Below are 23,858 nucleotides of genomic sequence, written 5' to 3' on the forward strand. Positions count from 1 at the left end.
TAAACTTTTAAAATAAACATTAAACTTATACTTTGAACGTTTTTATCATCCATAAAATGTTTGTAGACAGTGTACAAATGTAAAATTTAAGGCTGCACTTTAATAATCGTTTATAATGTGTGTTATTTATTTGAAACTATTTTTATATAACAGTAAATCAAAAACAGCAAAACACTAGACTAAAATTTTTAAGTAATTTTTTTGTGATTCTAAATTGCATAAGCTTTAATAACAACTTATAGGTATATTTAAACTAAGACATACTACAAAATTATTCAAATATTGCTAATATAAATAAAACTAGCACTCTTTTTTTATAACTGTCGTTCAAAAATTGTTTGTTTGTTGTTATTGGAGCAAGCTTTAGTTGATTCAAATTTAATTACTTCTAGTAACAGTACTTTTTTTTTAATAGCCTAAACTAGTTATGAATCAAAAATTGTTTGTTTACAGTAAAATCTAAACTATAAAATAAATTTTAATATCAGTAAATCTACTTTTTAAAACTACTTATTTAGCTCATAAAAGTAGCTTTAAACTTGAAAGTAGTAGTATAAACACTCATAGTTAGTGTAAATGAAATTTTAATTCATATATATTTTAAAGTAGGTATTTTGCAATTTAAACCACTTTTAGAAAAATCTTCAAGTGTAAGTTTGTATGTTGTTTAGAATACTTTTTTGTAAGCTATGCGTAGAATATCAACTAGACATTAAAATATTTAATATAAGTTTTGCTCAAACTAAGGAAATTTTTAAGTTAATTAGAACCTTTAAAGTTTTGGTTGCTTTTATAAAAATATGCATAGTATTTTAACTGCCTAACTTACTTTTCGTACAAATTAGTAAGTCTATATTTCATGAAAACACTTAAAAGAACTTTTTCAAAAAATAAAATAACCTTTGCATAAGTTGAGAAGTATTGTTAAAACCATTTCAAATAAAAATTTGTTACAACTGAGTTTAAAAATAAAAGTGCCCGTAAATTTACTTTGGCTTAAGAGGCAATCTATTTTGTTTCAGTACTTTTTTTTTATAACTCAATTTATTCTTTTCCTAAAACCAAAATATATTACATATGCTGTAATAGTAGTCTTATACACAAAATTATTTTTTGAAAAAACAATACTTATTTCTAATTGTTACTTGTAGTCAAACTTTTAAATGAATTGTTTGCATATAAGCTTAACTTTTCGTAATTCTGCTGTAGTAAAACAGCGTATAAAGTGATTTGTTTAACATTATCTTTCCAGATTTTGTTTTAAAACACACATGTGTGTTTATTAATAGTTAAAGTAATGAATATTAGTAAATTATTCTATTATATTTTTTTTTTTATTCTATTTATTATTCTACTAATTATCATTATAGCAAACGTAAATATTTTAAGTTAACTGTTCTAAGCTTATTGTTCGTATAAAAAATCTTTTTTTTACAAGTTAACAACTTTGTCAAGTGAATCATAGCATTTATTATATCTTCTTCTAGCTAACCTGTTGACTTCATTGTTTAAAAATTAGATAAATTACTAAAGCTAAAAGTAATTTCTTTACGTTTAGCTTATAAAATAACTTTTAAAGGCTTTTTTCTCGAAGAGAAGTTAGCATTTAAAACAGTTTAAACTGTTCTAAAACGTCACATTTTTTCCAAAGTTCTAAAACTTAATGAAATTGTAGAAAAGTTTTTCTAGATAAGAATAACAATTAGATACTAATTTTGTGCATATAAACATAGTTATCGGATTGTATACGACTAAGTTACAAGTTAAAAAACGCTCTTATTTTATTTTGTTAGTACTTGTGCGTTGTTTTTGTTTCATGGGAAAAATTTAAGCGTTATTAGCAACATAATTAGTTTTTAGGCATTTTGAAGTCTTCCGAATTAAGTTTTTGGTTAACAAATATAAAACAAGTTAATACTGAACAATTATACCAAAAAACGAAATTTTAGACGTTGCATTAGATTATGATTTAAGCTATTTGTAAAATAATCAAATACGGTAACCTCTCGCTTATTTACGCACATTGTGTCCACAGAAAAAGTGCGTAAAGATACGAGAGGTACCTAATATACTTACTATAATGGCTGTTTTTTGATATTGCTTCTAGTTAAAAGCAGACTGGGGACTTTCCCAATTTTAAAAATTTATTTACTTTAATTTAAAATATGAAAACAAAAGATAAAACTGTACATTTATTAAAAAAAAAGGATTTAGATTTACAAAAAATAACAATACTTGTAGATCAATATTTAATTTGTAGATTAATTTACTAATTGTAATAATAAGTAGATTTTATCTTTATCTTATTTATATGTTACTTATTTGATAGTTAACATTTATATTCTGTTATACTTAGCAAATTTAATTTATAATTAAGCATTTGTTTACAATTAAAAAATGGCGTGATGTCTATATACAGTGGTGTATTATTTATTTGTATTTTAAACTCTCATTATTTCATTATATTTTCATTATTTGACAGAGTCATATTTCTTTCAGAATTTTAATTTAATCTCTTATTGTTAACAAAATTTCTGATATACTGACGTATAACTAAATGTTTATCAACTAATCAGGAAACATAAGTTTACAAAGTCTAAAATGAAAAAGAGATGTGACTTAGCATTTAAAAACATATTTCAAAGTAAAAAATACTATAGACTTAATTTGTGCAAGATTAAAAAAAAATTATTTTTTTAGAATTTTAAAATGCGTAACTAGACGAGAGTGCGTAACGTCACGAGTGAAACGATGCGAGAGGTTACTGTAACATGTTTTTGTCTTCTTCAGCAAAAATTTGCATTTTAGTTGTTTCTTCTTATTTGCATCATTTTAAGTTTTATAAAAAAGCAAATTTTAACAAGTAATAAACAGCTTAAGTACAGACAAAACTAGTTGAAACTTTTATACCGTGATTTGCACGAAATATTATAATTTTTAAACTGATTTTGCAAAATTTTTAAAACGACTGTTTGTTAAACTGTAAAATGTTTTAGAATTTATAACTTTTATAATTATATTATAATAATCATTTTATTTATGCCTTCTTACCATATTACTCATTAGTTTTAACGATTTTAGTATTAGAATTAGTAATCAATATGTTTTAGAAGTAATGCAAACATTTTATCTCTTCACTAAATTCAAAGGATGAACTTTATAATGTTAAACGTCAAAATAAAAACTTTAAACCTCATTTGTCTAAATACAACTATTAAATACAAAAATAAACCCTGGAATTGAATGAAATTACAGAGGTTTATAAATTCTATAAAACTTTTAGAGTAGAAATTACAGAGGTTTATCCATTTTTTTAGAAAGTATACCGATAAAAAACTAATTATATAAGTTTTTTTTATCAAGTATTGTTTAAAAGAGGTCCAGCAAAAACTGTTTAAAAAGCTGTAAAAATATGTTGCTAGTAGGGTATATGTAGTAACTAATTGCTAATACGTTATTTAATTAAATTATAATTCATTACATTTTAAAACTATAAACTTAATTTTTTAATCAATACAGGTTAATAAAAAGCATAATATAAACACTTATTTTTGTATTTTTAATGATAGAGTCTTTTTAAGCTATGCCAAAGCAAAATAGATTTATTATTAGAAACAAACAGCTTTATAAAAAAAAAAGCGTTTTCAATTTATTAAATTAATTTATTTGAAGAAAAAATCACTAGTACTAAAAATATCTAACTTAAAAAAACAGCACATTTTAAAAGCTTTAAAGCTTTTGATAAACTTTAAAATTATTTTGATTTTGTATTTGTTGCTTATATAGCTACTTATCTGATGTTTTTCGAATATACAAACAGTAATTTTTTTATAAAATTAGAAGACTTTGCATTACAAATCATTAAATTATAAAGTTTAAACAAACATTTAATGTTTATTCACTACTAAATAGTATCCTTATTGCACAAAATATCAAAATATTTTTATAAAGAAAGACTAATGGGCAAAAAGATTACAAAAGATTTAAAAAATATTAAAAGTAAATAAATATAAAACTTTGTAAAAAATAATTTAGGAATAACTTCACAAGTTGCTGTTTATAAAACATCAAAAAATCATACAAACAAAATAATTTCGACAGAGTTGAAAAATATAAGTGAGAAATATAAAATAAAAAAACTCAAAAAAAATCTTCCTATTCAGTTGTCTTCACCGTTTACAAAACATTTTTTCAGATAACAATTGCGTACAACTTCTTACTTAGAATTTCTCATCTGTAAAGTTAAAAGTATTTTTACATAAAAATTCTATTTCTAATATCAAATGTGGAACAAAATAGTTTGTGCTTGTTAAACTTTGAGTTTTTTTTTTATTGTATTTGACAATATTGACACCGTTTTTGTATTTTGTTTTCAAAAAGTATCAACTAAAATAGTAAATTTTAATGATTCAAAAAATTTTGACTAAAAGACAGATTATTGAATTTATAGAAATTAATAATTTACTGGTTTGTAAACTTAACAAAGTTTCTATAAGGCTACAACAAAATTCTTACGATAATTTATGTTTATACCTTTTTTAGTAGAAGTCACCACACAGTCTTATCTCCTTTGAAAATAATATACAAGTGTTTGGTCTGCAAAATATTTTTGTATTTGTTTGAAAGCTAAAAAAAACATTAAACGTACTTTTAATAGTATCATGAGGTGTAGTACACATCTCTATATATACAACTTTATCTAGAAAAATAAAACAGTACGCCTTAAGAAAATAACAAGACAAAAATAATAACTTTTTATTCATTTTCAACACTAAAAAACTTTTAATTGATTTATTGTATTATCAACTACGATTATCATTTCAAAATAGTAACAATAGTTAAGAATAAATTAACAGTTCAAAAAATATTTCAATCAAAAACAAATAAATAATGAGTATAACTTGCTTTCGATTAAGTAGTAGGAATACTGAAGTTTTCCTCAAAAATATTTTACAGAAGTTTTTGGCATAATGTTCTTACTAAGATTTTTTAGGTTAGAATGTTGAAGATATATATACAAGTTTTAGTTGTTATATAACATAATCGCAATAAAGCTAATTTCAACAGTACTTCTTAACGTATATTAAAAAAAATTAAGATTTTAAGTTACAAAGTAAATGAAAAATAAAACTAAGTATTAAAAAAAAAATTAAAGCTAATAATTTTACTACTTAATTGTTTAGTTAAAGTCAAAGCTGTACTACATACTTTTATGATCAAAAAGTGCTTGAGTTGATAAACATTTATAATAATTAATTTATTCTTAGTTATTCAGGTCTTACTAAAAAAGATACAAATATAATTCAAGTTTATATCAAATAAAAACATACCTAATTTAAAGTTAAAAGCCTAAAATAACAAAAGATGCTTATATAACAATACATATTTAAGATAATAGTTTAGTGAAATTTAAAGTAAGCAATTATTTATTAACATTGTACGATAACAATATTTTATATCTAAAGTCGTTACAGGTAATATAAAGTGTTTAACTTTTAATATACTTAAAATTGATGTTTCAAAAAAAATATTTTAAAAACCTTATCATGCTAATGAATGTTAGTTAATATTAATAAGATAAAATGTTCTACAAACGTGCTCTAATAAGTTATACTAGTATTTTTTTCTTTTAATAAAACAACAAATTAAAGTATATTGCAAAATATTGTTTAGCTTTCAAATTTTTAAACAAAACTAAATAGAATCAAATTAAAATAGTTGAACCTTACAAAACTACTCAGTTCTTGTTTGAATATAAAAAAGATGAATATTTTCTACTATTTCTTTTAATGTAAACTATAACTTAGACTCATTTAAGTAAGTATATCCTGATGATTATTTAAATAACTAAAAATAAATCAATACGAAATAACTGTAGATATAAAAAACTAACATTGTTTCTGTTCAGCATTTTGTATTTGTTTAAAATGACTTCTTTTTCTTCATTTGTAAAGTTCTCTTCAGTGAATATATTTATCGTATTTATTACTTTCTCAGTTATTTTTTGCATCCCTTCGTAAAAACTTTCGTTGAATTTGACGTTGTACAAGCGTAGATGCAAGACCTGTTGTTGTAATTTTTTTAATAACATAGGAACTATTTGTAACAGCTGTTACCGAACAAACACCATTAAGAATTTTAATTAATTAGAATTTTTGTGTTTAAATTTTTTAATTATGAACCCTTACACAGACTTTAATAAAACATTTTATATTTGAACAAGCTTATACGATACCTGTTGTTGTAATGTAATTAATTAGAAAACTATCTATTTATATTTCAAAAAATTTAAAAGTGCTAAACCTTTTGTGTTTTATAGTTCTTTAATAACAGTAAATTTCAAATAACTTTAAGTAAAATATAAACAATTACATGAATTTATTCTTATAGCGCCGAGTTTAATTTTCTTTAAACTTCGAAACCGTTTTTAACATAACACTTACAGTTAAACAAACAAAAGTAAGTTCAAACAAATAAACAAATCAGTATATAATTTGTTTTCATAAAAAGAACTTACTTTAAAATATTCACGTGTTAGGGCAATAAAAAGAAGATGTAATGCTAGTTCCTCAAAAGTTTCATCGTCAAAAAATATACGTATTTCAAAAAACTGTTTTTCACTAATCAAACAGGAAATTATTTTATCCAAATGTACTATCTCCTGCTTACTCGATATTCTAATTATGACGTTATTAAGTTTTGAAACTTTTTCAACTAAATTTTTTATCTCGTTTGACTTTAAATTTCTAATATCTACAAGGTTCCATGGTGGATTATCAAAGTCATCTGCAAAGTATGTTTTGTTAAAAGTTAGCTGAGGTTAAATAACAAGAACTGTTTTAGTTAGCTTGTATAATTTATCTTTTAAAATAAAAATAAAATAACGTTTGACTAAATATACCATAAATATTGAAGTTGTTTAGAAATCATAAAATAAGCTTTAGTACTTAAAAAGCTAGATATATTTATAATTTATAATTCTTAAACATTATGCTAAACTTAATAATAATATCACGCCAGATACACTTAATTTTTACAATCTGTATATTAAAAACGTAAATTTTCAGGTAAAACTTTCAAGTAGTAATGTAAGGCGCAAATTAATTTAAACAAAATATAACTAACGTATTTCACAATGCCTTGTTGCAAAACCAAATTTATTTCTTATCAAATGTTGTCTTTTGTTTGTTATAAGAATAATAGAAGGTGAGGTCTGTAATATATAAACATGGTATTTTTTACTTTATTATTGGTTTAACTAACAATTTAATTCAGCTTTGTTTACTTATAGTAGTTTTAAGTAACATTTATATTTAAAAACAAGTGAGTTTCAGTAAAAAATAATTTAAACATAAATAATAAACAACGTGAACATTTAGACAATAAATAGCTTAAGTCTGTTTGTATGTCTATGGTATAAATTGTAAACATTATTATATGAGCTTAAACTTTTTTAAAGAATAAAGGTTTTACAATTACATTACCAATTTTTTTGAAATAAAACACTAATTTCATAACCAAACTTTAAAAGTTAGTCCAAGATAAAACAGATATTTTTTTGTGACAGTAATATTTTTTATGAAACTCGATAAGTATACTTGATTTTGTTTTAAAATCACAAATTTAATTTCTCATTTTCAATAGTTAAATATAGTAATGCTGAACTACTTAATAACACATAATCAGAAATATAAAACTATTAAAAAAATAATAATAACTAAAATGTTTTTGCTAAACTATAAAACAAATTCTTACAACCTCAGAATTCTCCATACACTCTCTAAGTTTAATTTTCAAACTTTGAAATTGTTCAGGTGTAAAATCGTTTACAAAGTATAAAAACATTATATTACGCACAGTCTTCGTGATTTCTATTGAAATGACATCATTGTTGTTTGATTCGATGTTACGTATATGCAAATGTGTAATCTGAAAATTTCAAGTTTGTTAGAAAAAAATATTATAAAAATTATTGAAATAAATCTAGTTTGATGAAATAGCTTTAAATGATACTTTATAAACAGAAAACGTTAAAATTTCATAACAGCTCATTATAATATAAGTTTAATTATAAAATACAAAACTTTATTTAACCATGTGACTATATTTCCCAATATTTTTTGTGAAATCGAGAAGCTTCATATCTTGTACATTTGTCGGTAGAGTTATTTGAAAACTACTAGTTTTTATATCAAAAATTGCTATGAATTGAGAGATGATGTCAAGTTGTTCATTATTTTTAGGATAGAGATCGTAATATACTAATTCGTTCTTTATTTTGGATTTTATTATCTCGTTTCCTTCTATTAACGTTAAAATCCTCATTGCTTCAATGTTTTGTGCTGAATTAAAATTTATAAATTAACATATTGATTTTTAGTTTATATTATCTATAATATATAAAAGATATATTATATATAATATAAAATATAACTTTCGAATAGTTAATTAAATGTTATGTCTATCAAATTTTATTTTTTGGTTGTTTTTATTTAACTTAACTTTCAAAGGTTAGTTTTAAAACATGTTTAAAATTGCTTATGTTTTATATTTTACTTTTTATCTTACTTTTTTGCAAATTTTGTCTATTTTGGTAGAAGATTAAAAGAAATTTAGATAACAGATAAGTAAAGTTGTTCAATGTATAGTAAAATTAAACTTAAGTTTTGAACTACAGTAGCTACTAAATTTAAATTTAACTTTATAATATTAAAAGTTTTAGTCATCAAACTTCAATGTAAAAACTAATGCTTAATACTTACCAGCATTTTCTTCACTTGAGTTCACAGCAACTTTTACGACTTCATCACAAAATATTTCCGCTTTTCCTTAATAAAATAAAACTATTAATAATATATTTTGTATATATTTAATTAAAAGAAATGCGAAGTTTAGTTAAAATCTATCTTATGTTTTGTATAATTTATATTATATTGTTAATTTATTCAAAAATTATGCATAAGAAACCTGTTGGTAATATGTGCTGATTAATCTGATTCGCAATGCTGTTTCTATATACGAAGTAATATTCAAACTTTTCTTTTTGAAACATTTCCTTACACTTTGATTGAAACTCTTCTTGAGGAAGAGAAACTATTGTAGCCTGGATGATGTATTTTCTTAAGGTATTTATAAAAACATATAGTAGATAAATTTTAAATCTGTGGAAAAGTGTGCTAAAGTTTCTGAAATTTCTTTAATACTACGTAAAACTAAAAGTTGATATCAAAGAAATAAATTAATTTTTTGCAAGCTAAGGTAGCTGTTTCTGAACTGTCATTTATTTTAACTTTCCTAATTGGTTATTTTAGGATAAACTTCGGTTCTAGATTTATAACCTCTTATGTTACGCTTACAAAATACAATTAAACATAGTGTAACTCTTTCAAACTTCGTTAACCTAAAGTTTATTTATAATTGGTTATTTACTTAGAACAACTTCATTTTATTAAAAGTTAGATTTAAAGATTATCATCATAAGAAGTTGAAACACCAATTTTAACAACTAAGAACAAACATATTTAAAATAATAACAAATAAAGTAATTCTAAGTATATAAGAAAAACAAAAACTCACGACGTTTGTAGATATTTCGAAATTTTCACTGTTAGAAAAAGGTGAACTGTTTTAAAGAAGAAGTTAAGTTGAAATGGTTAATGTTTTTAGTTTATTCAGTAGACAATAAGACAAACTAATATTCGTTTACATTAAAAGTACCAGATTTTATTAGAGAACATAAAAAAATGTATACTTTTACATAATAATAATTACTAGTGTGTTAAAATTTTGAAACTATCTTTTAGTAGAATATTTTAAAACTCGTTTATTTAAACTAGTTATTATTATTTAGAAAAATGTAAATATACTATTTATCTTTAACTACTATTGGAGTTTAGTTAGGTTAAATCAAAGTAAAAACATTTCATACTCAGGTAGATTGAAATCAACAAAATTAAATTTTTCAAGGTTAATTACTAACTTAATAATTAAACAAATATTTACTTTTCATTGGCACGATTGCTAGTAGATGAGCTAATTCTCATTCTTCTTAAATTTTCTCTTTCTGTAAACACTTCATATGATGTTTTGTCTTCTAATGCTGTAATAAAAAAATTCAAATTAAAAAAGTACTAACTCCTGTTTATTTAGTATTACTCTATTCTATATAAACTGAAATTTTTCAAACTTATAATAAACTTTTGAAGATCGTATACATGAATCTCGTGTACAACTTTTTATTAAAAAAATAATTTTTAAAATACGAAAGTTATTTTTTAAAAACAGCTACAAAATAAATAGTTGTATACTTGTTTTATTAAACTTATCTTAAAACCTTAATTAAGAAAATATAGATTTTCTTAGAGAAAGCTTTAAAACTTTTTTTTTATCTTTGAAAATTAGTAGCTTCGAGTGTTTAGTTAACTGATTAAAGTTTTTTATAAAGAGTATCAAAAATGTAGATTTGTAGGAAAGGTGCTAACTACGTGCCTGGTAGCTTCACTTGTAAGATGAAGTAAGTTTAATATAAAAGCGTGCATTTTTATCATTAATTTTTATGTGTTAAAACATTCAATGCACTTACTTGGCTTGTGTTAACTAGCGAGTTTAGATTGGTTGTTGTTGTTAATTACTATAAATTTATTAATTTAAAAACAATTTAAATAAATATTTTTCTAAACAACAAACTTGGTTTCAGTTCACTGGCAAGATCAGATTGGAAATTGTTGTTCATGACATCAATGAGGAGCTTTGACCATCCACTGTTTAGTTTGTTGTTCCTCGCATGAACTAGGTAGTCGTGTAACGCAAGCACTGTGTTCTGGAACTGGTGTTTGTTGGCAAATTCGACCTTAGTTTAATTAAAAACGTAAATTGTTTAAATATAAACTTTTTTGTGCCTGAACTTAGTTAATTAATTAAACATTTTTACTGTTAAATATTTGAAAAATTTGTTTGAAAATAAAACTCGAAATTATTCTATTGTGTTCTTAAATTTAAAGTCAGTGGTTATTGACTAAAAATGATTCAAATACCTTAGTAGTAAAACTTACCTTTAATTAAAAAATTTAATATCAGATTTTTTTTTAAGCCTGAGTTTAGTTTTAAACTTTTAATATAGCTTTTTGGTTGAACCTACAGCAAAATACTTAAATGTATTTTATTTTTACAGTTTATTTAATAACTTAAAATCGTGAAACCTAGAAAAAAAACTTGATACTCTTTATAAACTAAATACGCATCGCATAACAGTTTGGTAGAAGTTATGTTTTATAAACTTATATTGGTAGTTTAATTTACGTTCTGTAAAAGAAATCAAAAAATTTCAAGTTTCCCAACATACAACTACTAAAACATTACTTATGTTGAAAAAGGCTTTTTTTATACAATAGAATCATTAATTCTGGTTAACACGTTTTTTTAATACGATGTTTATTCGTTTTGTAAGCTCATGTTCGCCGCAAAGATTATTAATTTTAACCATACTTTCATATATGAATAAATTATTAACAATAATCAAGGCGAAAAATGTCAATTTTAACAAAAACTAAGAAATAACTTTTTACAAAGTTATTAAGTTATACAGATTTCAATAAACAATATTTCTTACAGAGTAACAGTATCAAGAAAAGTTGTTTAATATTTTTTAATACAAAAAATACCTTTTAAAAGTTTCTGTTATAAAAACACAATCTTTTTAGTTAAAATAACCTTTATTTAGTACAATTCCAATAAATAAAAAACTACTTTTGGTTGTTGATGATATTTTTCTGTTAAAATCTTAGCTTTTTATTTATTTTAACTTAATTATTTCAGAAATTAATTATTTATTATAATTAAACAACTAACAAACAAATCCTGAGGCATTCCAATAGTGCTTGTTGTGTTGAAAAAATCGAAGTTTTCAGTAAACCTGGTGTTTAGAGCGATGTTGTTGTTGAGTTTAAAAAGTAAAACCCGATTGTGCAAGTCGTCACACCTATAAAGTATATTTTTATGTTGAGTTAATTGAAATAAGGTCGAATTTTGTTACTGTTTAATTAAAATACTTTGGTTATTAGTAGCCAGCTACTAACCTGTTTTATACTATTGTACTTTAAGTAAATTTTTCATATGAAACTTAGTAAAAGAAAGCTTTAACAAAAAAAAAAACAAGTTAGTAGAGATCTGTTTTGATCTGTAAAACTTATAATTTAACTATCAGTAAAACAACCAACCAATTTCTTGAATCGTTATTATCTTGACCGGCCATTATATCAGTTGTAATAAGTTGTTTTGTTTATTAACTTCTAATAAAAGTTGGTGTTTTTACAAAGTTACTTATAACTATTCTTTCAAGTTTTACATAAGTTAGTATAGAAAACTCCTAAATCTTAAAAACAAGTAAATCAAGGCTCTGGTAATGCTAGCTTACTTCTTAATATTGGTCTATTTTTCTTAAGATTTTAAACTTGTTAAAGTCAAAAGCATAATAAAAATAAAACATTTTTATACAGTAATATTTATTTGTTATTATAACTTTATAATTTTTTAGCGATGTTATATACTACGTATTTTAACTTTAACGCTTAATCTAAGTTTTATATTTCAGCATTAAATATGAAAGTTACTGCAAAGTTTTTATGGTTATAAGTTTTATACCAACTAATTGTACAAAATCTTGTGTTGTGATTTAAAACTTACGATAAGTTTTGTCTAAAGAAAAATAAAAACTTAACCAAAGCTCAGTACTTAAACAAACTATCACTATTTTATAGTTTAGGTATTTTCATATGTTTGATTCCTTTTTCTCAGACAAAAGACAAAGCTTTTTAATCAGTTTTTTTCAGAGTATGCTTGGCACGATAGTATCTAAAAATCTTCTGCTTTAAAAATTATTTTTGTTAATAAATTTTTATAAATAGTTTTGGTTTTTTGGAGCTCTATCATTTTAATACTTTTCAGTTACGTTCGCATACTAATACTCAATAGAAACGTTTACACCTTTATAGCTGTTGTTATATCATTTTTTTTTAGTAAATGTGATAATAAAGGCTTAAAGTTGTTTATAAAACTATTTAAAACGTTGTAACATACTTATCAAAACAAAACCATTACTCGAAAAAAAAACATTAATATATAATTGTAACTAAAATGAACAAAAAGCTAAAATTATTTACTCAAAAAGCTTTAAAAAAAATTAAATGACCACTTTGAATTGAAATTTTAACACAATGTTATTGCAATAAACTTTACTAACGCCCTTCGCAACTAAATAAAGTTGAAAACATCGAAGCGATAAATTTTATTTGATTTGACGTACCTTATTTACTCTGATGACTTTCTTTCTCTTTTGTACAATTGGTTGCTCTGTAAACTCATTACAGTGTGTTTATAGATGACTAAAACTTTTAACTTACTTACAAACAGTTCTTAGATGACTTTAGCTAATTCTGATAGCTTTAGCTATATAATTAGCATAAATAGGAACACCTCGTTTTAATAGTAGTTTAAACAAAACTTTGCACTGCAAAAATAACACGTGTGCATGTTTGCTTTTATTTTGAAAATTGTCTTATTGTTTTTGTTTATATGCATCAACTTGTTTTTAATGTACTCGGTGAACAAAATATTTTGATTATAAACAAATTTTTATTAGGTCGGCGTGTAAAATTTCTATTAGAAATAATAAATTTTTACTTTCTCGTGGCTTATTTAATATTAATACTCAACAAAGTATGACAGCTATCTTAAATTGATTAAAAACCATTATTATTATTTGTTTATAGTTGGTTATTTTTAATTTCAATACGATTTTACAAATAAGTTCTTGGTACTTAAAGATAACATATTTCTTCTACTACTCATGTAACAAGCATTTTTTATTTGTTTATCGAAGTAAATTTTTTCGTCCTTTAAATACAAATAAAACAGTTATTTTTCATCAAAATAGAACATTTCAATCCACCAATTTTTCATTAGTTTTAAACTAAAAAAAAGCTAATTTTAATATAATTCTGCAAAAAGTATTAACAGTTAATGTTTTAGACGGAGATCAATTTACACTACCTAAAACAAAAGTTTTGAACAAATTTTGAATAAAAAGCACATTATCACGAAATTTCTATATCTGTAAAGTTTTTCTAATTATTTACCTAAGAAATACTAACACTAAAAATTGTAAAATTAATCATTTCTAAATTTGTAAATACTATTTCTAAAGTATGTAAATCAATGAATTTATTCTTTCAACAATTTATTTTACAAAATAAGTTTCGGTCAGTTAAGATCAAACTAAGTTGAGATCTCTTTATTTGTTTTCTTAAAGCAAAAACATATAATATATGTAAATCAATTAAAAATTCAACTAACAACTAATTTTTTTTTTTTAAACAGCAGCACCAAAAAATCTAAACGATATTGTTCATGAGTTTTAACTTTAATCGTGTAAAGATGATTGACAGTTTTTAAGCTTTAACAAAATTATTAGAAAAATAACTTTTTAATTTTCTACAAGAATTAAATCACTACTTTGATTTAAATCAGTTTTTTCAACATTGTTAGAAGATTATAATATAGTTTGTATAAGAGCTGTGAAAACTTTTAAGTACAATAATAAAGTTTTATTAGAAATAAATATAAAATTTACAAATTACATTATCAACCATCAGAAAAGTTGTACAAGCATTAAGAAGTTTTAACGAACTATAAAATCTAAAAGCCTTTTTTGCTGTATTCTTGTAAATTTTGGATATTAATACTTAAAAGTAAAATAGTTTTTTTTTTGAATAACAGTTTGATTTAAGATTTAGTTTTTAAGTCATTAACTAACCTTATGAAACAAAATCTTTGCACTAAAAGTTTTTAAACAATAGATCAAAGAAAACTTATATATTATAAGCTAGTTACAGTACAAACGTTTTTTATTAAATAATTAATTAGTTTTTATTTAAAATTATAATTTTATTTTCTAAAAAACTTCATAAAACTAAACTAGTTTTTTTACTAACAAAATATTAAGCAACTTAAATGTTTTTGCTTATACTTTTTTTTAATGAAAAAGCTTTATTAATAGAATTTCTAACTTAAAGTTTAAAAACATAAATTTCACTTGAGTTCAAAATAGTTTGCGATAGACAAAAGAAAGCATCAAAATTAAATATTAAATTGATTAAAAAAATTAATACTTTAAAGACAGCGGTTGTTTAACTTACTTTTAATGTGAAATTTTTTCAATGTAAAAAACAAATATAATTGATAAGTTTTTTTTTCTCCAGCTGGCGACTACTTCGCCTACACCCGTCACGAGCCGGTAGGGGTGTGCGGACAGATAATCCCCTGGAACTTTCCCCTGCTCATGCAGGCGTGGAAACTGGGGCCCGCCCTAGCAACCGGGTGCACCGTCGTCATGAAGCCCGCCGAACAGACCCCGCTGACCGCGCTGTATGTGGGACAACTCATCAAAGAGGTTTTAATTATCAGAATATATTTAACATTGTAAACAAATGTTATAAGTTTAATTGAATCTTTTATGATTCGGTTTAAAAATAACACTTAAAGTTTACAAATTAATTAAACTAACTTTCTGATAAACTCCTCACTCTAATTACTGAACGTCGGACAACTCATCAAAGAGGTTTGGTAACGTTGTTATTTAGGTATTTAATATTTTACTGCATAGTGTATCATTTTTCAGATAGCTAACCAAAGATATTGTTTTAAATATTTGAATACTCCAAGTTTCAAGCCGTACTAAGCAGCTTAAAATTAGTAAATTTAATACTACTTATTTTGTAATGGTATACAAATTTTTTCAATTAACTTACTTATACTTTAAGCTGCTTAGAAAATGTAGTTGTTTTATAAACATTGCTATTTTTTTAGTTTTATTAACCAATCAACAGGCCGGATTTCCTGCCGGGGTTGTCAACTTGGTTCCAGGATTCGGACCAACAGCAGGAGCTGCATTAAGTGAACATTTGGACGTTGACAAAGTGGCGTTTACCGGGTCGACCGAAGTATGTTTTGAATAACAACCATATGAGACTAATTGATATTTAAAAAGATAAAACTTCTATAGAACTTAAGTTAAACTTGGTGTAGATAAGGTCGCAGTCACTGGGTTGACTGAAGCAAGTTTATATAACAAATGTAAATATGATTTCTTAAAGTGCTAAAAGTAGTTCTATGTTGAGTTGATAAAAAGTATTTATAGTGAGTATCAGCCTAACAGGTCGGACACATTGTGATGAAAGCTGCCGCATCTTCCAATTTGAAAAGGGTCATTTTGGAGCTCGGAGGGAAATCCCCTAATATAGTATTTGAAGACGCCGATCTCGATCTGGCTGTAGAAAAAAGCCATTTTGGACTATTTTTTAACCAGGTACGCGATAATGAAGTTGTAAGATTTTTTTTTGAAATTAAATGTGAACCTTTTTTTCAAACTAAATTAATTTTATTTATCAGTTAAACCTCTTAAACGAAATACATTTTTAGTTAATACTTGTCACTTTTGTTTTATTATCAAAGATTCTACTTATATAATACTATACCATAAAACTTAAACTACTAACATCGAACAATAATGCTTAAAAAGTATTAAAATTTGTAGTATAAGGTACCTACTTTTGAAAATGTAGATTGTTTAGTTTTGTTAAACTTTTTGCTAATATACTTTAAAAACAGTGAAATATTCAAAATTAAGAATTTGATACAGGATCACTAGTAAAAAAGACACTTTTACATATCTTACCTCAAAATAAAACGTACCAAAACTCTGCTTAGATTTCTGCTTAGACAGTTTAAACATACAAGCTAAAAGTATTTTATCATTAAAAAAGTTATAAAGTTTAGAGTAAACACGTAGCTTTTACACTTAAGTATATACGTTTCCTATGGTGAACACTGTTCGTATCTCATTCTTTAATTAACAAATAAACACTTTGTAAAAGTTTCACAACCAAATTGTTTCAAGGGTCAATGCTGCTGCGCTGGGTCCCGGATCTTTGTTCAGGAGTCCATATACGAGGAGTTTGTTAAGAGGAGCGTTGAGAGAGCTCAGAAGAGGAAGGTTGGAAGCCCGTGGGAAATGGGCGTCGAACAAGGGCCGCAGGTTTGATATTAGCTGTGTTGACTGCACTTTCTCATCTTTTCTCTAAACTTCTTTATTTTGATAAATTAAAAAGCTAGAAGCACGGTGGACGTCGAACAAGGGCCGCAGGTTTGATATGAATATAAGAGATGTTTTTATTGCAGTTGTTAGTTTTGAAAAGGACCTCAGGTAGTTTTAGAATTACTTGTAACACTGTATGTTTGAAGCATTCCATAAGTAAGATAATTGAAGTACTATAAAGTATGATCATCATATTTATCTAAAACTGCCTTGTATACAAAATACCTCACATACAAAACCGATATTTCTACTAGGTCGACAAAGTTATAGTAAAATTATATTATTGTAATTTTAACGACACAAATTCAAATTGGTTACAATGATCGTCTAAGGTCGACAATGAGCAAAAAAATTGACAAAAAAAATTGCTTATTGGGTTATTAAACGTATAGTAAATAAACATTACAGCAATACAATTATATATGCTCTATACTTAAGGTTGACAAGGAGCAATTCGACAAGATTTGTTCGCTCATCAAATCGGGAGTGGACGACGGGGCCAAGATGATGTGCGGGGGCGGTCGCCATGGTGACGAGGGGTTCTTCATACAACCGACGGTGTTCGCAGACGTACAAGACCACATGCGGATCGCACAGGAAGAAGTAGGAAAATTTAATATATTGTTAAATAGATTTTGTTATAAAACTGTTTTTTTTTTGAAAAAGTAAAATTGAAAGTTATAAATATTTTGTTTAACTTTTTTTTTAATAGTTATAATTTTTTTTGGACTCTGGCATAACATTGAAATGCAACCTTTAATAACACAACAAATATTAGAAAAACAATATTTATTATAACTGTAATTATTTTCTCAAGAGTTAAGCTTCTGGTAACTTCTTATTTTAAATACTTACAAATATTGTCGGAAACAATAATGAACTATTTTTGTTTGACTAATTGTTAGCTAAAATTTTCCGTACGCAGATTTTCGGACCGGTGCAGCAGATTCTGAAGTTCAAGACAGTCGACGAAGTGGTGGAGAGAGCCAACAACTCAACATACGGGCTTGCAGCATCCATATTCACCACCGATTTGGATAAGGCTCACGTGGTTGCACAGTCACTCAGGGCAGGAACAATATGGTCAGTTTTGATTGTGGCTATTGTATGAGGAGGAACAATATGGTCAGTTTTGATTTTGGCTAATGTATGAGGAGGAACAATATGGTCAGTTTTGATTGTGGCTATTGTATGAGGAGGAACAATATGGTCAGTTTTGGTTGTGGCTAATGTATGAGGAGGAACAATATGGTCAGTTTTGATTGTGGCTATTGTATGAGGAGGAACAATATGGTCAGTTTTGATTTTGGCTATTGTATGAGGAGGAACAATATGGTCAGTTTTGGTTGTGGCTAATGTATGAGGAGGAACAATATGGTCAGTTTTGATTGTGGCTATTGTATGAGGAGGAACAATATGGTCAGTTTTGATTGTGGCTAATGTATGAGGAGGAACAATATGGTCAGTTTCGTTTCTGGGTTTTGTATGAAGAAGTTTTTTGAGTTTTTGATATTAGGGACAATATGGTTGGTTTCATAATAGGGTTTTTTATATTAGGAGGAACAATTTGGTTGGTTTCATGTTCAAGCTTTATATTAGAAGGAAAAATGGTTGATTTCATAATTGAGGTTTGACATTGGGTCATTACAGTTGGATTTATATTTGGGTGTTTGTAAGAAGGGACTAAAATCATTGGTCTCTTATTTGGGTTTTTGTATTCAAAGGTACAATATGGTTGGTTTCATATTTGGGTTTTCTAAGGAAGGTCAATACGGTTGGTTTCATATTTCGGTTTTGTATAAGGAGGGAGAATAAGTTTGTTTTAAATTAGTCTCTTCGTTGGTTTTTTACAAGGAAAGACAAAATAAACAAATAAAATCTATTTTTGTAAATGTTTTATTATTATGTTTTTTAGTTTTTTTATTTGTTTATTCAAAAACATTTATAAGCTACGTATGGTCATAGAAAGCTAGAAACATTTTAATTTTAATACACTTACTTACTTTATAATTATTTTAATATATTTTCAAACAGGATTAACGATTACGACAAGTTCAGCGCAATGACGCCGTTTGGCGGATATAAAATGAGCGGGCAAGGCAGAGAGTTGGGTGAATACGGACTTGAAAACTACACTGAAGTTAAATGTGTTAGTTTATTTAATTTATTATAATTACTACTATTTTTTTTAATAATATGGAATTGAAAACTACACCGAAGTTAAATGTGTTAGTTTATTTAATTTATTATAATTACTACTATTTTTTTTAATAATATGGACTTGAAAACTACACCGAAGTTAAATGTGTTAGTATATTTAATTTATTATAATTACTACTATTTTTTTAATAATACGGACTTGAAAACTACACCGAAGTTAAATGTGTTAGTATATTTAATTTATTATAATTACTACTATTTTTTTAATAATATGGACTTGAAAACTACACCGAAGTTAAATGTGTTAGTATATTTAATTTATACTGAACTTAAATGGGTAAGTGTATCTAATATGATATTAATTATTTATTACTCATTTAAAAACTACACTTAACTTAAATGTGTGCGTATATTTAATTTATACTGAAGTTAAATGTGTAAGTATATTTAATTTATGTTGAAGTTAGATGTGTTATACATTTAATTTATACTGTAGTTAAATGTTTAATAATATGTGATTTGTACTGAAGTTAAATGTGTTAGCATAATTATTTTATACTGAAGTTAAGTGTGTAAATATTTTTAATTCATTGTTATTTAATTATTCTCATAGAAAATTACACTGATCTTAGTTGTTTGAGTATGTTTAATTTATTAATATTTTTTTTATATGTATAAAATGAGCAAGCTTTAAAGCTACAGTGAAGGTAAAAGTGAAGTTAATTTTAATATTTTAATCTGAATTTTTTTTAAACTTGAACTAAGTTATAATAAAGTTATTTTAGAATAAAACAGTATTTTAAAATACAAATTGTGATCATTTATTTAATTTACAGGTTACAACCAAGATTTCTAAGAAAAACTCCTAAAAAAAATTCAAATAAATTAAATGTCAAATGACGTGGTTGTATAGTCGTAATTAAATTGTTTAAATAAATATTTGTTTCGAAACTTTGTTTTTTGTAATTCAAATTACATTTTTTAAATGTTAAACAAAGATTTATGTTTTTACAAAGTGTTTAAAGTATGTTTAATAATCATTTTTTACTACTTAAACACTTTTAACACATTCATTTAAACATTTATTATATATTTTAATAATTATACAAATTAATGCACAAGACGTTTATAAATATGTAAGCAAACGAGTCTTTTAAGTCTTTTGAAATCAGTTCGAATACAATTATGCTTAAGCAACGAGCAAAATATTTGCAAGTAATGCAAAAATAAGAAAATAATTCTAAATGGTTTTATGTGACTAATGCATTAAAGATAAAAATAGTTTAAGTATGTCAAAATTACTTTTAAGAACATATAGTTTGAAAAGTACACCTCAAAGTAAAATACATTTTGTTTACTTTTCAAAACAATTTTAACCGTGAACTTTGGGTCATAGTTCTTTGAAAAGCAACACTTTTTTAACACCATAGTAAATAGAATATGTTCTTTATTTAACAATAACAAAAAAGCGCTTAAAATAATTTGGTCCTAAGACCTGGTGTACGAAAGACCTTGTGTCTTAAGACCTTTTAATTATCGGGTCACACACCACATGGCACCTTTTAACGTCTTGTACAGGACAGTAGTCGAAAACGTATAAAAATATATAAGTAAAATTTGTTTGGTAGTAAATGCTTGTTTCTACGCTATAAATCTTAACCTAATTCATTGAGTGAATTTTTAATTCAAGGTTTTGTATCAATGCATTATTAACATAAGTTTAGTAAGTATCCTAAGTTAGTTTTTCTCAAAGTTTAAACAGTATTTTTTATAATGTGTTCAAATATTTTCTTACAGCTGTATATGTTTTATTTTATGTTTGGTTTATAAACAATTTTTTAGTAGCTATTAGAAGTTTCAATTAAATTTTTGGTTATACTATGCGACTTAACAAAAAATATAGTGAAACATTTATTTACTTGTTTACAAACAAAGTTTTCTAAGCGTCCCACTGTACATTTATTAATTTTTGTTTTTTCAAAAGTTATCTACTTTTATTAAGTTGTAAAAGTTTAGAATTAATTACTGCAAATTTAACTTATTGTTCCTAAATTTACCAAAATATGTGCACATAAACATTAAAAAATTGTGTCCATCAAACAATTTAGTAAATAAGTTTATACTATTAAAAGTAAACTTATGATGTTATATTGTTTACTTACAAAAAAATGAACTTTCAAATTCAATGTAATACAATCACTTCGATTTTTTTATCGTTTTTTAAACTTGAGCATATATTAAGCGCTCTGTTTAGATAAAAGTTTATTAAACCGAGTTTCCAAGATTTAGTACAAATACTAGTATATTGCATTATTAGACCTGTGTCTGTTGGTTTTTTACCGCTTTTAAAGATGAACTTACAAAAATTAAAAACTTATTACTGAAGAATCAGTGTCCAATAAACCTTATAGTATCCAAAACCAACAAATTTCTTGAAGCTCACAAAATCGACAATTCAACATTTAAACAAAATGAAAATATTAACACAAAAAATGAAAAGAAAAAAGAAACCGAAAACTACTCTTATTTCACAACAGTTTACGTTGGTAGTTGTTCAATAAGATTCCAAAAACGAATAGCATCCATATTTCAAAAACACAACATTAATATTAAACCGGCCTACACCAGCAAAAAAGCTTCTGACTACTTCAACAACAAAAGTAAATGCTCGGAAGTATTTGACGCAAATGTTATTCAAAATATACCTGCTCTGCAGATCAGAGCATCTCTTACATTGGAGAAACATCACGGCAAATATTTCGACGAATTACAGACCACTGCGGAACAGATAAAAACAACGCAATATTTAAACATCTTTTTAATTGCACATCCTGTCAAAACTCTGACATTGTTCAAAATTTTAAAGTTTTAAAACGATGTAAGAAAATCGAACTCTACAGCCTGAAATCAATATTGATTTAAGAAGAGCGACCTAACTTAAATACGCAAGTTGCATTAAATGGTAAAACAAAATTATTAACAATCTATTAATAAACATACCTTTAGTTTTAATTACTGTATCTCTAATTTTTGTATTTATTTGAATTTATTCATACGTCATAATTTAAAGTTATTTTTTAAGCTATTCACTTAACAAAAAAAAATTCAAATTTCATTTAAAATTTATCACTTGACAAAGAAACTTGTATGGTTTTTAAAAGCTTTGTGTAATAAAATAAAAAAATAAAATATATAAAAAACAAAATGAATAATCTATTGATATTAAGTTGCAAATGGTATATAAATACGTTCAAAAACCTTCCTATAATAGTACTTATAAAGTATATTAGATGTGCTACAATAATAATAATGGTGTCATAAAACATTTTTTGAAAATAAAACTTACTTGTCATTTACAGTCAAAACTTTAAAAGTCTTGTTTGCATTTTATATAAGCTTAACTTTTCGGAATAATGAAACAACCTATAAAGTGATATGTCTTATATTATCTTTCCAGGTATTTATTTAAAACACATATATGTGTTTTTTAATAGTAAAAAGTAATGAATATTAATAAACCATTCGAATGTAATTTGTAACTAAAAAAAATATTTTGTAAAGATAAAAAATGTATATCAATTTCTTAAGTAGTAATTTGCATAACATTTCTTAAAATAAAGCTTTTGAATACTATCTAGATTCAAAATTAGTATTTAGCAGTACATACAGCAAACTTAAGCATTTTAAGTAAACTGTTCTACGTTCATTGTTCTCGTAAAAAAACATTTTTATTAAAAAAGATAACAACTTTGTCAAGTGAATCTTAGCATTTATTATATTTTATTCTAGCTAACCTGTTGACTCCATTGTTTTAAATTAGATATTTTAAATTACTAAAGCTAAAAATAATTTCTTTACGTTTAGCTTTTAAAATAACTTTTAAAGGCTTTTAAAGAGAAACTGGCATTTAAAACAGTTGAAACTGTTTTAAAACGTCACAGTTTTTCCAGAGTTTTAAAATGTAATGAAATTTTTGAATAGTAGTTCTAGATAAAGCTAAAAATTAGATACTAATTTTTTGCATATAAATATAGTTATCGGATTGTATTTGACTAAGTTACAAGTTAAAAAACGCTCTTATTTTATTTTGTTAGTACTTGTGCGTTGTTTTTGTTTCATGGGAAAAATTTAAGCGTTTTTAGCAACGTATTAGTTTTTAGGCATTTTGAAATCTTCTGAATTGAGTTTTTAGTTAATAAATATAAAATAAAATTATACTAAACAATCATACCAAAAAATAAAACTTTATACTTTGCAGTAAGGTTATAATTTAAACTATTTGTAAAATAATCAAATAACATGTTTTTGAGTTCTTCAGCGAAAATTTGCATTTAGTTGTTACTTCTTATTAGCATCATTTTAAGTTTTATAAAGAATTATGTTTCAACAAGTAAAAAACAGCTTAAGTGCAGACATAGCTTGTTAAAACTTTCATTACGTGCTTTGCACAAAACTAACTTTTAAACCTACTTTTGAAAAGTTTTTAAAACGATTGTTTGTAAAACAGTAAATAATTTAGAATTTACAACTGTTAAAAGTATATTATAGT

At 24.7% G+C, this 23,858-nt stretch overlaps 1 protein-coding gene across 1 annotated transcript; it reads left to right on the plus strand.

The window, feature by feature from the left end:
- Positions 1-14,430: 14,430 nt before the first annotated feature.
- LOC145841098 (aldehyde dehydrogenase, mitochondrial-like) lies at positions 14,431-20,265 on the plus strand. Its single transcript, XM_082948471.1, has 9 exons — positions 14,431-14,440; positions 15,255-15,445; positions 15,882-15,995; positions 16,211-16,360; positions 16,952-17,089; positions 17,588-17,752; positions 18,075-18,232; positions 19,184-19,298; positions 20,146-20,265. The coding sequence occupies exons 1-9, from the start codon at positions 14,431-14,433 to the stop codon at positions 20,176-20,178; spliced, it is 1,074 nt and encodes a 357-aa protein (XP_082804597.1). The 3' UTR covers positions 20,179-20,265.
- Positions 20,266-23,858: the final 3,593 nt, after the last annotated feature.

The sequence above is a fragment of the Thalia democratica genome, chromosome 7 (genome assembly GCF_965202585.1).
Source record: "Thalia democratica chromosome 7, ktThaDemo2.hap1.1, whole genome shotgun sequence".
NCBI classification, from domain to species: Eukaryota; Metazoa; Chordata; class Thaliacea; order Salpida; family Salpidae; genus Thalia; species Thalia democratica.

What these genes read in the sequence shown, in the direction of transcription:
- LOC145841098 (XM_082948471.1), top strand. An exon ending in TGGGACAACTCATCAAAGAG is followed by an intron (nt 15,446 to 15,881) that starts GTTTTAATTATC and finishes ACCAATCAACAG; the next exon opens with GCCGGATTTCCTGCCGGGGT. An exon ending in TTGGACTATTTTTTAACCAG is followed by an intron (nt 16,361 to 16,951) that starts GTACGCGATAAT and finishes AATTGTTTCAAG; the next exon opens with GGTCAATGCTGCTGCGCTGG.